We start from the raw sequence: 13,785 nt of genomic DNA on the forward strand, positions 1-13,785 counted from the left end.
TAGGATTTACATCCTCATTTAACTTGAATGACAAATGAACAAAGAACTCTAAGTTTTTCCATAGCAGTAGAGAATGATGGAAGTGTGAGTGAAAATCAGCACAAGACTTGAGGAGGAGTTCTTTGTGTTCGTAAAACTCTAAAGAGGCATCCGTCAAGGAGTACAATTTAGGAATGGTTGTAAAAGGCTGAAACTACCTTTTATACTTTAATCCTCTGGGTAGGATCTTCAAATGTTTCGCCTGTTGGTATAAATCAAAACCAATCAGAAGATCCTTGTCTGGAAGGTCAAAACCAATGATTTTGGTCCAAATGATGCAGGTCGGGAAGAACTAAATACCAATAGGGTGTTTGGTAATCATGTTTGTTTTGAAAATTTTTCCATCTGCGGCCTTGAAGTATTCCGTATATGGAACCCAACTTTCTAGAGGGAGAATGGCAGGGTTCATTATGCTCTTGTGAGCTCCTGTGTCTAGAAACCCAATAACATTAATGGGTCTCTCATATTTGTTGGGCAGGATATGTAAAGGGACCAAAGGTATGGGAACAGTGTTTGGGCCATAGTTGGACTGGATGTTTTAGGCCAAATAGAAAGGGTAGTGGGCCCCAGAATCAGACTCTGAGTCTTCTGTGGATGGAGATTGGAATTGGTCAAAGTCATCATCATCTGCTCCAAGAGCAAACACGGTCTCTTCATCTGGTCCTTGCTGTTCCAAGAATAGTGACTTAACATCATCATCATCCAGAGACACATGGGAGGCTTGTTGGATATGTTGTATGAGCTTTACTGCCTTATTTGGATTTTTTGGACAATTCTTTGCATAGTGGCCTCTGTTGCCACAGATATAACATCGATCAGACTTGCGAGTACCCTGGCATTTTCTCCTGAAATACCGAACTGATCTTTTTCCTCTTGGATGCTTAGAGGAGTATTTTTGGCTGGGATACTTCTGTCGATGCTTCTTCTTCTTTTTTTGCACACATAATTCTTTTCCTTGCATTTGATAGCTAAATGAGACTTTTGACATACATGCTTCAAAGTCTTGCTGTTATCAATAATGTCCCTGAACAGCTTCTGCTATTCACACATCTTTTCCAGGTAAGCCAATGTCATTTAATGGATTTCACCAATTGAAATAGTATTCATGTCTCTTCTGGTTGCTGCAAGAGACCGGTATAATTCTGGCTGTAATTCTTCTGGAAGAGAGGCAATGTATGTGTGACGGAAATTAATGTCATTAAATCCATTAAGGAGATAATAACGTTGGACGATTCTCTGGTAATGCCTTTCAATATCAGTTCTTTTAAGAGAGCAACAACGCATATCAAAAAACTCCTGGCTTAATTGTTTATTATACAAGTAGGCATCTCCCAGGAACTCAGAGAAAATGGCATTTACTGGTTGCAGAACAGTTAAGTGGCAAAACTGGGCTTGTTGATAATCTCCTAGAGATGCAAACCAATCTTGGAGAGAGCCAATTGTTCTAGAAATGAATTCTTTTAAAACAGCATGTGAATCAGCTCCTTCTCTAAGCATTTGGACGTATAACCATGCTTTGAACTCAGCAAGGCGATCTCTCCATTTTGATGGAGGAATGTCATCCAAAGTGAACCACGGACCAGAGCTAGGTTTAAACTATTGCTGGGTATTAGGGAGCTTAAAATTTAACTCCACTGGTTCATCATCCAGAATTTCCACTTGGGGTTCCCGAGCAGGAGCTAGACCTGTAGTTGTACCACTGGTGGAATCTGTAGTAGGAGCTGGACCCTTCTGGGAAGAAGTCGGCTGTTGTCTAGGAGGATCAGCCATAAGTAAGGCTGTAATGTCCATGTTTCCAATATCACTATCTCCACTGGAAACATCACCTTCATTAGATGAATAGCTAACATCAGATTCATGAGGTAAAAAAATCATGTGCTGAGGAAGAGGTTCAGAATGCATCTTCTCCTTTCCTTTATCAATTCTTTTTCTGGTGGTCTGAAGAGACTCATCAGAAGAAGATAGGCTATTGGATTCAAGTCTTGTGGGTACAGGAGGAGGTACAGGTTTGTGGAATAGAGGTGATGGATTGTATGGTACCGGAGTTGGTTCAAAAGCATAACTGAATGGGGAGTATGCTGGGGCAGGAGTCGCTATGAAGGGATTTTGTTTCTTTTGTGGAGAAAATGGACTGTAAGCAGCAGGTGTCTCAACTGGTCTATGAAGATCAGCTTCAACCTGGGCTAACTGCTTTTTCAGCCTTTTGATTTCTGCTTCTTTCTTATTGAACTCAATGCCAAATTTTCTTTGTTGAATTAAGGATCGAAAATCCTTATCTAATTGGGCAATTTTGGCTTGTAAGTCCCTGTACATGTTCTGAGCAAACAAGGTGAAAGAATCCACCTGTTGATCAAGAGTGTGGGTCCTGGTGAGGACTTGATCAATCTTAGAATCAATACGCTGCAGAGTTTTGTTTTAAACTGCTACGTTCTTTATTTGCCGGTTTAGTACTTCTTCTGCTTTGGTTATTAGGACTGGTTGGCCTTCGGCATCAATCTTGGTGGACTGCACAAAAGGTCTTGTAGAAATCTTTATCTGCTGATATGTTTGTTGTGCCAAAGTAGGAAAGTCTGCCTCATATGAAGCAGGAGAGAACATCATACAAGGCTGCACAACTGGTAGTGCAGGAGGTGGACTAGGTTTCAAATCAGGAGGAGGAGGACAAAGAAGTCCTTCCTTTCTGAGTATCTCCAGCGCAAGCTCATAGATAGGAAGGGGTTTCTTTTGTTTAGTTTCTTTATGAATTCCTATCCAGGGACCACCATCTGGATGGTCTTGTCTGACAAGTTGCATGGGTTTGCAAGAGACTCTGCTGTGTTTCTTCAATTTTCTCTAATTTTTCTCAAAAAGAGGATGATCATACTCATTTTCCCAGAAATTGTCACAGCAATCACAGTCAGGATCACACATTCCTGATCCTGGGAGATCCCAGGGATAGTGACCATCTATCCGCATGGGATAGACATAGTGATTGTCAGGAGTCACTGCTCAGATGGGAAAATGTTTCTATTCCTTTGCTAATGGCTAGATCATCATGGCCTGAAATACAGGTAGTGAACCCGCAGAGTGTCTTGGAAGTTGGAAGGTGGTTTGCACCGTTCCATTTGCATTTCTTCTAAAAGAAGATTCAGTGATCTGGATGGGCTGCGAGGTGGCATGCAGCTTCTCATAGTTGGTTAACCAAACCTTTGGAATGAGTTGCTCAAGCTCATTTCTTGGGAGTTGTTTGGGAATCTGGACGATCGTAGGAGTCATCTCAGTGTCAGCCAGTACTAACAAAGCATCATTGGATACAGAGGCTTGTGAAAGATCTATAGCATGATCTTTGGATGACGTCACTTGCTCTGCTCCAATAAGTTGTACATGCACTTTCAAAGCAATACAGAGATGTGGATCTCTCATAGAGAGGTTGAAGTTAGGAAAAAAATATAAGTACTACACTCCCAACATGTAGTGTAGTCAAACATGTCCCTATTACAGCGTGTTCATACTGTAAGAATGAGTATCCAGTAGTGAGACTCTGGCAATTACCGGAAGTCCTCTTCTGCCGTGAAGGCTAAGGATGAGTCTGATGGCTCCAAAATGAAGATGAGAGTATCCTTCTTGTCTCCATTTAGGGATTAGTAGATGAGGAATCTCTAAGGTGACATAATGTTCAGCAGTGGAGCTCTGGAGTGAACATTGGTCCATCTCATAAGCTTGGACATATTCTTTGGGAAAAGATCTCATAGTAGAGATAAGAGATCTAATACTTCTGATAAGAGAACCAAAACGTCTGTATATATTGTATGGACTAAGAAGTGGGAGAAGAGACTCTCCAACCTGAGCATCCTCAGGTAGAGTAGCTATCTCTACAAGGTTGTTTATACGGGAGGATAAGGTTCTTTATAGAGGAGATGAGAATGAAAGAGAAGAGGTTAAATTTATAATTTCTGCAATGGTTGGTTGTTAAACTTCAGTTTGTATGGCTAGAGTAAGTGTTTGACAAGACATATTTGAAAAGATTTTTCCCTTACTCTCCTTTGAATAATGTATTATATATGTATGTCTAAGGCTCTAATACCACTTAAACTGAAAATGATATCCTGTCTAGATAAGGCAAAATATCCTCTTAACTCAGTCCCCCAGTACTGACCTACCACGCTACGCTTGCACACAATGCTTAACATTCACAGGGCAGGCATTCAAACCCGGGACTTCAAGGGCAAACCCAAAGCCAACAAGGCTCTGATATCAATTTTTTAATAATAAAAAATTTAAAAAATAAATCCAAAATTAAATTTTGAATCAAATAAATCACTATATTTTACAATTAAAATTAAACAAGTATTCACTCAACAAAATATTATTTTTTAATTTTTAATTAAAATAAAATTTAAAAAATTGATGAACAAACAAAAATTATTTAATATTAAAATTATCATTTTTAATATTTTATTATTAAAAAAATACAAAATAATAATATTTTAATTTATTTTTTTGTTGAATAATCTATTTTAGCTCAAAACTCAATTAAAAGTTCTATGCTGATTTTTGTCAATAGAATAAATTGTAGCCTTGCGAACGTAATTTGAAAACAGAGCAAGACATTTGTCCAGCAAAACAAGTTTATAAAAACATTCAGTAGAGAACCATGTGCGAAATCTAAAAATTTAATAAACAGTTCAGGTTGAGAGAGCAAAACAAATATGATACCATTTATATAGAAACACGTCCAGCAAAGTCAGATGCAAATTCAAAATATTGTGTTGGCAACCCTACGGTTAGCCTAATGCACACAACACATCTAGCATATGTGACTAGTTCTAATCTAAGCAAGAATCTAGTAGAAAGAAAAATACAACATTATAGATGTCTTATAAAATTATTTGATGATTTTACCAACAAAGTTAGAAATCATTACACCCTCAATGATCACCAAACTAACTTGGAGGTGTTATGCCTAGTACCCATAATTTGTGCCATACACTGAGCCATAGCTTCCGGTATGCCCAGCATGTCCTGGATTGGTTGGGGGGGATGCATACACAGAACCATGAGCTGCATAAGGATTATATCCTTGGTCTGTGGACCCACCTGTTTGCGTTTGCGTTGGTGCTGCAGCTTCGGCCATGAAATTCTGCAACACATATCATCAGAATGCATGTAACACAACCAACTGCATGTACGTGAGAATATTGAAAAAAAATCTGCAATCCAGGCACCGGGGCCCCTGTATTTTATTCACAGATAGATCTAGTTGAGAATAACAGCGGGCCATATCACTTTCTATGTACTAATGGCTTTGATTGTCAGACTTCAAACAAGCACATTAAAATATTAAATAATTGCTAAACTCTATGTTCACACAGCCAAACATTTGTGCGTTGGTTGATTGCTCAATGGTGACAGGAGATCACAAATCAAAAACACAAAAACAACCTCCTTACAATTCAAGGGTAAGTGATGCTGTTCGCGGGTTATTTTGGGGCGTACTATACAAGTAAGGCTACGAATATCTAACCTCTCCACCCAAAATGTGGAAAACCTTCTGCAATAGGATACCCTTTTTCAAATGTGCTTGCACATTATGCTAGAAATTCAAACATCAGTACACATCACAATGTTTCATCTGCAGCTTCACACAACAAGTACAATCAGTGAGCTTTGAAATCTCTGCATCTGCTCAAATCATCTAGACCGAGTCACAATTACACATCCATCATCCATGTGCCCAAGAACAAAAATAAATAGTCTAATGGTCCCTTTTTTTGTGCCCAATGCAACTTCCTAGTCAAGAGTAAAATTAGTTGGTATATCTTCATTTATGCTCTTAAGTCTAAAAAGTTATTTTCTTTCTTCATTGGAAGTATGCATATAACTTGTATGGACTTCATATGTTTCCAACATGCCTAGCACACCCCACAGCCATCCAACCTATAATTTAAAGGTCCTACTGCACAACTGCTGCAGCTATCCAACCTATTGTAGCATCTGTGGTTGATAGTTAGAATCCTAGTATTAACCTAATGTAACTTTTGAACTTGTAGGAAAACACAGAATAGTGAAATTGAGGTTTATCACAAGCATATGCACATGCCAGTTATCAAACACTTCTTTACAAAATAGCAGTATGAGAAACAAGATATGCCACAGGGACATCTAGTAAAGAGAATGGTAAGCTATATTGCCTGTATCAACTGCTGAGCTGTTTGGACTTGGGATGCAGTTCCACTGATTTCAACTGTCATTTCCCCAGGAACACCTCTAGTTTCTTGTATGGTAACAGTTGCTCCACTAGCACGCCGAATGTAGCTTATACTTGCACCAGCTGTCCCAATAACAGCATCAGCATAAGATAATGGAATTTGCATTTGCTGTGTAATCTGCAAAAACCATGAAACCCCTCATATTGGGATCCGTAATTTATAAAACTACTTGTTGAGTAGAGAAAATAAGAAAATTTTCATCTTTGAGATAATATAAAATTATCATTTGGAGCTGTTAACCATGTAAAGTTTGCAGAATAAGCTATATTTAGGTTTTCCAATCTGGTTCCAGAAGGAAACCTGACTTTGATAACAAAAATCAGATTGAAAAGATAAACGAGTATGCAAAATCATCACACTACATGCACACATAAACATATTAATCCTTCAACCCAAACAATTATTCTATGAGTTTTGTTATAGAGCATTAGGCAGCTCCCCATGTTTGCTTTGTCAGCAACACCAACACAGCATCAAGTTCTATATCATTTTTATCAACAATGCATCCCAACAAACTGGTTTTCTTCTTTCTTTCTTTTTTTTTTTTTTTTTAAGAGAGGGGGGGGGTGGCTGCCGCGGTAGGGGCCAACTAAAACAAAGCTTATTAATGTATAACCTGTGTGATCATAGATGGTGCTGCTTGGGAATTCGACGATGCATGAACACCCATGGGAGCTTCTCTTCCATAGGCAGATATACCCTGATGAGGTTGTTTTTCCATTGGAGGTAGCAAGTCAGTAGGAGGATAGTAATTTTCAATTTGCCGTGGAGGCGGCATATATTGAGGATTAGGTCCAAAACCAGGACCTCCACCAGCAGTTGGAGGAAGACCTTGAGGTGGACCCCATGATTGATGAGGCGGCATGTGCTCCATCTGATGATTTGACATTTGCATCTGCTAAAGCATATTGTATCAATTAGTATTCCATCTAATTGGACATATTCAAAAAGTATAAAAAGTACAGCATTTATAAGAGCTGCTTACATGCATTTCAAATAATGGAATTATACTACGATCAACTAGAAACTTCCTTAGATGAGAAGCAATTAACTCCACTGCTTTATGCACACCAGCTGGATCCCCCAATACTTCAACAACTCTATCATCTTGAAGAGCAAAAACAGGAAGGTCTTCTGCAGCAATTTCCCAACAAATAGAGAGTAAAATTTACAGACACATAATTCAGCAACTTGAAATTTAAAAAATAGGGGGTGGAGGCAGCAGTAGCAAACTCTGGTGGTGAGTTAAAGGGCAGACAAAGTAATGATCAGAAAATAGATAATGATAATAAGAAGTAAGAACATAAAGATGGTGGTGGTGGTTGAGTTGGCAGCGACAATGAAGAATCATACACTGAGCATGGTACAAGTTTGATGCCCTTAACCCTTTCCCTCCCACTTGGCTAAAATAAGTTTTTAAAAAGATAAGAATACAAAATTCCCATAGATTGGATATTTCCATTTCCCTCATATAACCAACAATCAGCTCCTGAAATTTGAACCTATCAGGGGAAAAACTAACACCATCTTGGTGCCAGTTGTTCGCAACAATAGTTACAAATCAATGACAGTGGTAGAAGATTAGTGGAGGTACAAGTCAGGGAAGAAGCAGCAGTCTTATAATTATTGGGGTCACAAATTAAAGACAGGGCACATAAAGTAAAGATCAGAATGATAGACAATGACAAAGAGAACTTGCACCAATGGTAAAGATGGAGTTGGCAGTGACATTTCGGATTATAGCATTTTGAAGTAGATCTAACTTAGAAGTTAGCAACAAGATTAGATGAAAATCATAAAAAACAAAGTTTTACTGGCAAAACCTGCTCCAAGAACTCTAACTATACAACCAGATGCTTCCTGAATAGATTTAACAGTTCCTCCTTGTTTTCCAATTAAACTTCCTGCTTGTGAGGCTGGTACCAGCATCCTTGTTGAAACCTTGATTCCTGTGCCTGAGGGAACATGAGAAGAATCACCTTCCAACCCATCAACAATCCGTTTATGAACCCTCAAAAGGCCATCCATGGCAGGAGGTAGAGAAGAATCGGGTTCCTCCTTGGCAGATACCATTACCTACATAAAAACAAAATTCAGCAACAAGAATTGAGAAAGCATAAATAAGTTGGACTCGGAGATTTTTTTTCTTTCTTTTTTTTTTTGGTCAAAGATAAAAATAAAAAACTGGATAAGGTCAAAGATAAAAATAAAATTTCAAAAAAAAAAATCTAAACCTTCTCAACTACAGAACAAGGTCAACATGGAACACGCACTTGATTAAACAAATATGGATGACAGCAACACAAAACACCAATGAAATTTTTGAATGTGCAAACTGGGAATCTGCCATTCAACTTTCTTGTTCTCAGTGTGGCAACTGGCAAAGGGTATTTAATTTAATTTCCAAATCCATGATCCTTGGGAACAATAATTTGTTAACAACCTACTCAATCAGAGCAATAGAAGTCTTAAAATAACTGTTTCAGTAACATTAACCACATTATTCAAATTTTTGTTTAATTTGTCCTCTAATATATTGATTATAGACTATAGTTGATGACTTAGCAACAGCCCATTAAACTTCTGAACATAAACATAGGTTTGCAGTTTTAATTTTTAAATCCTCATCATCATCTCAACCAAGATATAAGATTTGGATCTTACTGCTAAGTAAACCACAAAATGCATTCGATAAGCTTCAGTATATTAGTGTGTAAAGTCGATTAATTCACTTCAGATGCTTTAATGCTTAGTTGTTGTAAGCATATTCATGAATATTATGGTAGCAGTTAGGTGTTAACAGCAATTTCAGCATCCTTCTTAGTCTTCATTGTTACAGGTTCCTCATATTGTGTTTATAATCTGTGGTAAGAAATCAACCATCCAGTTTCTGAAGTTACCAGAGCAAATGCAGAGCTTCTTGATTCAGTTGTGCATACAAGGTATCTGTTAATTCAAATCACTTTTCCGCACTTTGTAATGCTCAAAGCTGAACCCTGCAATCTGGATCTTTGGTTCTTCAATTTTGGGGTCCTAATGATGACTGATTCCTTTAAAATTTGCGGACAGAACCTGCACAGATTCATTTTTGTTATTGCAATAAAAGGAATCCAGTCATATTTCTGGATTTCTTCTGATGAGCCTTCCTCTTTGTCTTCTTTCAATTGCACAAGCTTCTAAAATAAGGCTATTTTTTTATGATATATTTAGCATTTCCAATCATATGTTCTCTCCAAGATTGCTTTCACTTGCTAATACAGCATACCTAAAGGGCGAGGGACTGCAGCAATATATTTGCTGGAAAGAGTTCCCCATCTCAATATTATCACATCAATGCATATTAAATACACAATTTTATATCCGCACTATGTGAAATGGCTTTCAAGAATAAACTTTTTTTATTAATCAACAAGAATCCCAAGCATTGAATGAATAAAACTTGAATATTATATCCACTAAGATACACATTACCTTCTTCTCGATTTTCATATTGCTACATATCACACTGTATAGATTTTAATTTGAATTAGAAATTAATTTTATTAATAGTTATAACTTTAATTACATGACATATGTTTGACAATCACTTCCATATTTTTTATAGTCAGTGGGAATTAACTAATCAGTTTTTCTTACAACAATCCTTTATTCAATACTTAGCTTTATGCTTAGATTTCCTTTATAATTAACTTAAGAGTCTTTCTCTATCATTTACCTCCATAACAAAACTTATTCATTCCAATCACAAGGCAGGTTACACCAAGAAACAGCACGCGATCCATATTCTCAACAAAAATTAAACATAGATGAACAACCAAACTCATGTAAACAGTAACTGCACACAGACACACACAAATAATATAGGGGCATGAAAATCACACAATCATGATTGCAACAGAGCTAACCCAAAAAAAAATATATTTCTAAGGAGTAGAAATTGCCAAGTCTACCTCAAATTTGAAGCAAAAAAGGAGGAAAAAAAGGGGGAAAATTCAAATGAATGCTTCTTATAGTACAATTCATTGATATATGAATCAAATATGATGCCACATCAAATAACAAACATGAATTTTCTACACTAACCAGTAAACTAAACTGCAAAAATAAAAGAAAACACAAAATAACTTACAGCTCTTTCTGTTGTCCCTGGAGGACCATCTAGTATCTTAATGCGAGCTCTTGTCTCCTCAACTATTTTTTTAATGAACTCTCCTTTGCGTCCAATTATACTACCAACTTTTTGTGCAGGAACTAACATCCGGAACACACTCTCCCCAGGCCACCCAGGCCACTTCTTTTCACTGCCTCCAGCAACTGTATCCTCATCATGTCCTTGTTTTTCTTGAGCCTGAAAATTCTCAGGCACATGATCTTCTGCATGGTCTATATCATGTTCTATAGCATGATCCACATTCTGATCTACAGCATGATCGACATTATGCTCTACAGCAAAGCTATCTGTAGCTTGATCCAAGCTGTGATCAACACCATGTTCCAACCCCTGATCAACAGGATGATTCACAACATCATCAACAGCATGATCCAGACCATAATCCACAGGATGATCTACATCATGATCCACAGCATGATCCAAGCCATGATCTACAGCAACATCCAATCCAGGAACTGCTGCTGGATCCACATCATGCTCGACAATACTTTGATCAACTTCTGCCATAATTATTGCTCTGGACAAAACAAACTGCACACAAATCACAAATTCTTTCAATTACATTATTCAAAAAAAAAAAAAAGAAATAGAATCGTAATATCAACTAATTCTCAGCCATGTGATTTTACTTTGAAATTAGAACAGGAATGAGGAACCCTCACAATAAGCACAAATGTAACCATCAAACTTCACATTGAAACACCACATGCTAAAATCATAAAACTTTTACAAATTTATATCATTCGAGTGGGAATCTGGGAAGTTAAGTGTGAATCAAACTAGAAGGCATTTAAAACCAAGCTTCTTCACTTGAAATCCTTCACATTACTTAAGAGGTGAGAAGCAAATGTGTAATGGAAGCCTGAGGCCTCTATCATCAGTATGTAATTACCTAAGCCTCAATCATTGACCTTGAGTGTGGATTTTTGGACCATGTGATGTTCATACATGGTATAATCCTCTAATACATGGCCATACTAATAATTAACAAGAACATGCTTTTCTTAGTTACAGAATAAGAAATTGGGCAAGAATACTGCATCTATGGGAAAGCATTCCATTAAATGAACAGAATCCAACCAAATTTTGAGCTAACTAAAATTTTAATTGATTCTAATTATATTAATGGAACCTAACCTAACACCAAAACTGAAAATATTTGGTAAATATAATATATATTTTATATTATTAATTAATTATTAAAAATACATTTTTAAAACCAAAAATTTTTAAAATTACTAACAGAAAACCCAACCAACATTATCAAAATAACCAAATTTCATCTGTTTGGTTCTACTATCCGGATATAACCGAATAATGCACACCCCTAACTGCATCAATATGTCATTGAGAAAAACCCTTAACCCAATAAACTCTCCGTCACACTTGAAGCTCAACAACTTCAGCCATGACTAATACGCTAAAAACAAGGTTCAGGAAGAAGAGAGGGGTTGTGGGCACCACGAACATCTAATGAGTTGTACAATATGCCAACTAAAAAGAAAAAAAGATAACACAAATCCCATACATGAAAAGCACATGTAACTACAGCAGCACGAAAGCAAAATGAACCACAACGTAAAAATACCCAAAAACCCTCATATGGCATATCTTCCGCATCAAAAAATAGAAAAAGAAAACAAGAAAAAAGGACCCATTTGAGAAAGACCCATTGATGTATAGAAGTTAAGAACCCTAAATAACTTACCAGGAAAGCATAAAGAACAACCCAACAATTGCAAACAATATAAGAGGAAAACCAATCCACAGAACCATAAAACGAAAAGATGAAAACAGCTAACGAAATTACAAGAGCATCAGTGCATGGGAAGAATAATAGAAGAAAATACTTACGTAAAAAGGAAATAAAATGATTTGAGGGTCGTACAGAGTGCGTGCTAATATGACGGTCGTACAGAGTGCGTACTAAAGAGAATTGCTGGAATATGGGTTTCGAGGGTTTATAGCCTCGATGGGGAGGTGCGCGTGCGTGCAGGCGATTAAGCGATGAAGATTCTGGGGTGGTTGTTCATTTTGTTATGTCGACCTAATAAAATCTTCAATTTGCACTGCGGTCCCTGTTTCTTGTTAAATGGAGAAACAAGCCCTAAATTTTATGCTAGGCCATTGGTAGCGAACGGGCTTGTTGTGGCTGGGATGGGCTGGGTTTGTTAATTAGATGGGCTTAACCCTACAATAAACATAAATAAAAAATTAAAAATTAAAAAAAAAACATCTATTTAAAATTTATTAGTTATTTTTTTAATATGCATCGAAATTTTTTTTACTCGTTGTATATATTGTAATTTAATATTAGTTTATATAATTATTTTATTAATTTATATAATATATTATTATTATAATATATTAATTATTATTGTGATAATATAATAATTTTTTTTATGACTATGCATTTATTATTTTTAAATAAAGTTAATGAAAGTATATCAATAAAAATAAAAAATTATAATTTTATATTTGTAAGTATTTTATAAATATATAAATTTAATTATTTATTATTTTATTGATTTATATATTTTTATATTAAATTTCTTCAATAATAAAATACATGAGTTTATCAAGACTAATTAGTTTTTAGCATTATATAATTTTTTATAAAATATATATAATTAACGTAAAAAATTTAAATTTTTTAAAGTTTATATATATAATAGTAAAATAAATTTAATTTAGTATAATTTTATATAATGTTGAATTTCTAATTATTTTATATTTGATTTTTAATTTTATTTAATAAAATTAAATAAAATTATTTATGGACGCTCATATCAATAAGTATCAATATCATTAATTTTTATTTGATATATAATATTTTACATAAATTTGATATTTTCCTATGATATAGAGAAAGACTTTAAAAATAAGATTGATAAATATATTAATACTAATAAATTATTTATTAATAATAAATTAATAACTAAAATTTTCTTTTCATATAAAAAATAAAAATCAATGCTAATAAAATAAAAAAAACCACTGATATTGGTATATTATAATTTTTAATCGGAATGATTATATTAAAAAATGTATATATATAATTTTTTGATTTACAATAAAACACTTTATCAAACTAAGTTATGATATGTTTTTTAATTAAATTTTTTACAATTATTTTTCTAAAAGTAAACTTTAAATTTCAATAAATAAAATTATTAAATCCAAATAAATAAAAAATATAATAAATGACGTAAAGCTTGTGTTTATATAAAAATTAGACTATTTTCCAATTAAAATATCAATTTAAGTATATATTTAAATATAAATTATTTAATTAAAATAATAATTCTATATTCAAAATATAATTCT

The 13,785-nt window shown here is 35.0% G+C and overlaps 1 protein-coding gene across 6 annotated transcripts; it reads right to left on the reverse strand.

The window, feature by feature from the left end:
* Window positions 1–4,708: 4,708 nt before the first annotated feature.
* On the reverse strand, window positions 4,709–12,535 carry LOC110662549 (flowering locus K homology domain). 6 transcript variants are annotated; one of them, XM_021821550.2, is made up of 7 exons: window positions 12,313–12,535; window positions 10,417–10,975; window positions 8,111–8,363; window positions 7,273–7,421; window positions 6,904–7,185; window positions 6,210–6,404; window positions 4,709–5,158 (listed from the first exon to the last, which is right to left on the reverse strand). In XM_021821550.2, the coding sequence occupies exons 2-7, from the start codon at window positions 10,963–10,965 to the stop codon at window positions 4,982–4,984; spliced, it is 1,605 nt and encodes a 534-aa protein (XP_021677242.2). In that variant the 5' UTR covers window positions 10,966–10,975; window positions 12,313–12,535; the 3' UTR covers window positions 4,709–4,981. The 6 variants fall into 6 exon arrangements, with proteins under 6 accessions (XP_021677242.2, XP_021677241.2, XP_058000454.1 ...); XM_021821549.2 differs by having other exon boundaries at window positions 10,417–10,989; XM_058144471.1 differs by having other exon boundaries at window positions 6,904–7,182; window positions 12,313–12,534.
* Between the last annotated feature and the right edge of the window lie 1,250 nt (window positions 12,536–13,785).

The sequence above is a fragment of the Hevea brasiliensis genome, chromosome 3 (assembly GCF_030052815.1).
Source record: "Hevea brasiliensis isolate MT/VB/25A 57/8 chromosome 3, ASM3005281v1, whole genome shotgun sequence".
Lineage (NCBI taxonomy): Eukaryota > Viridiplantae > Streptophyta > Magnoliopsida > Malpighiales > Euphorbiaceae > Hevea > Hevea brasiliensis.

Excerpts from the sequence above, each read along its gene's own strand:
- LOC110662549 (XM_021821550.2), bottom strand. The coding sequence starts at position 10,965 with ATGGCAGAAGTTGATCAAAGTATTGTCGAGCATGATGTGGATCCAGCA. Across the intron at positions 7,186-7,272 it reads TTCCATTATTTGAAATGCAT|CAGATGCAAATGTCAAATCA; the intron begins GTAAGCAGCTCT and ends AATATGCTTTAG. Across the intron at positions 5,159-6,209 it reads CAGCTCAGCAGTTGATACAG|AATTTCATGGCCGAAGCTGC; the intron begins GCAATATAGCTT and ends TATGTGTTGCAG.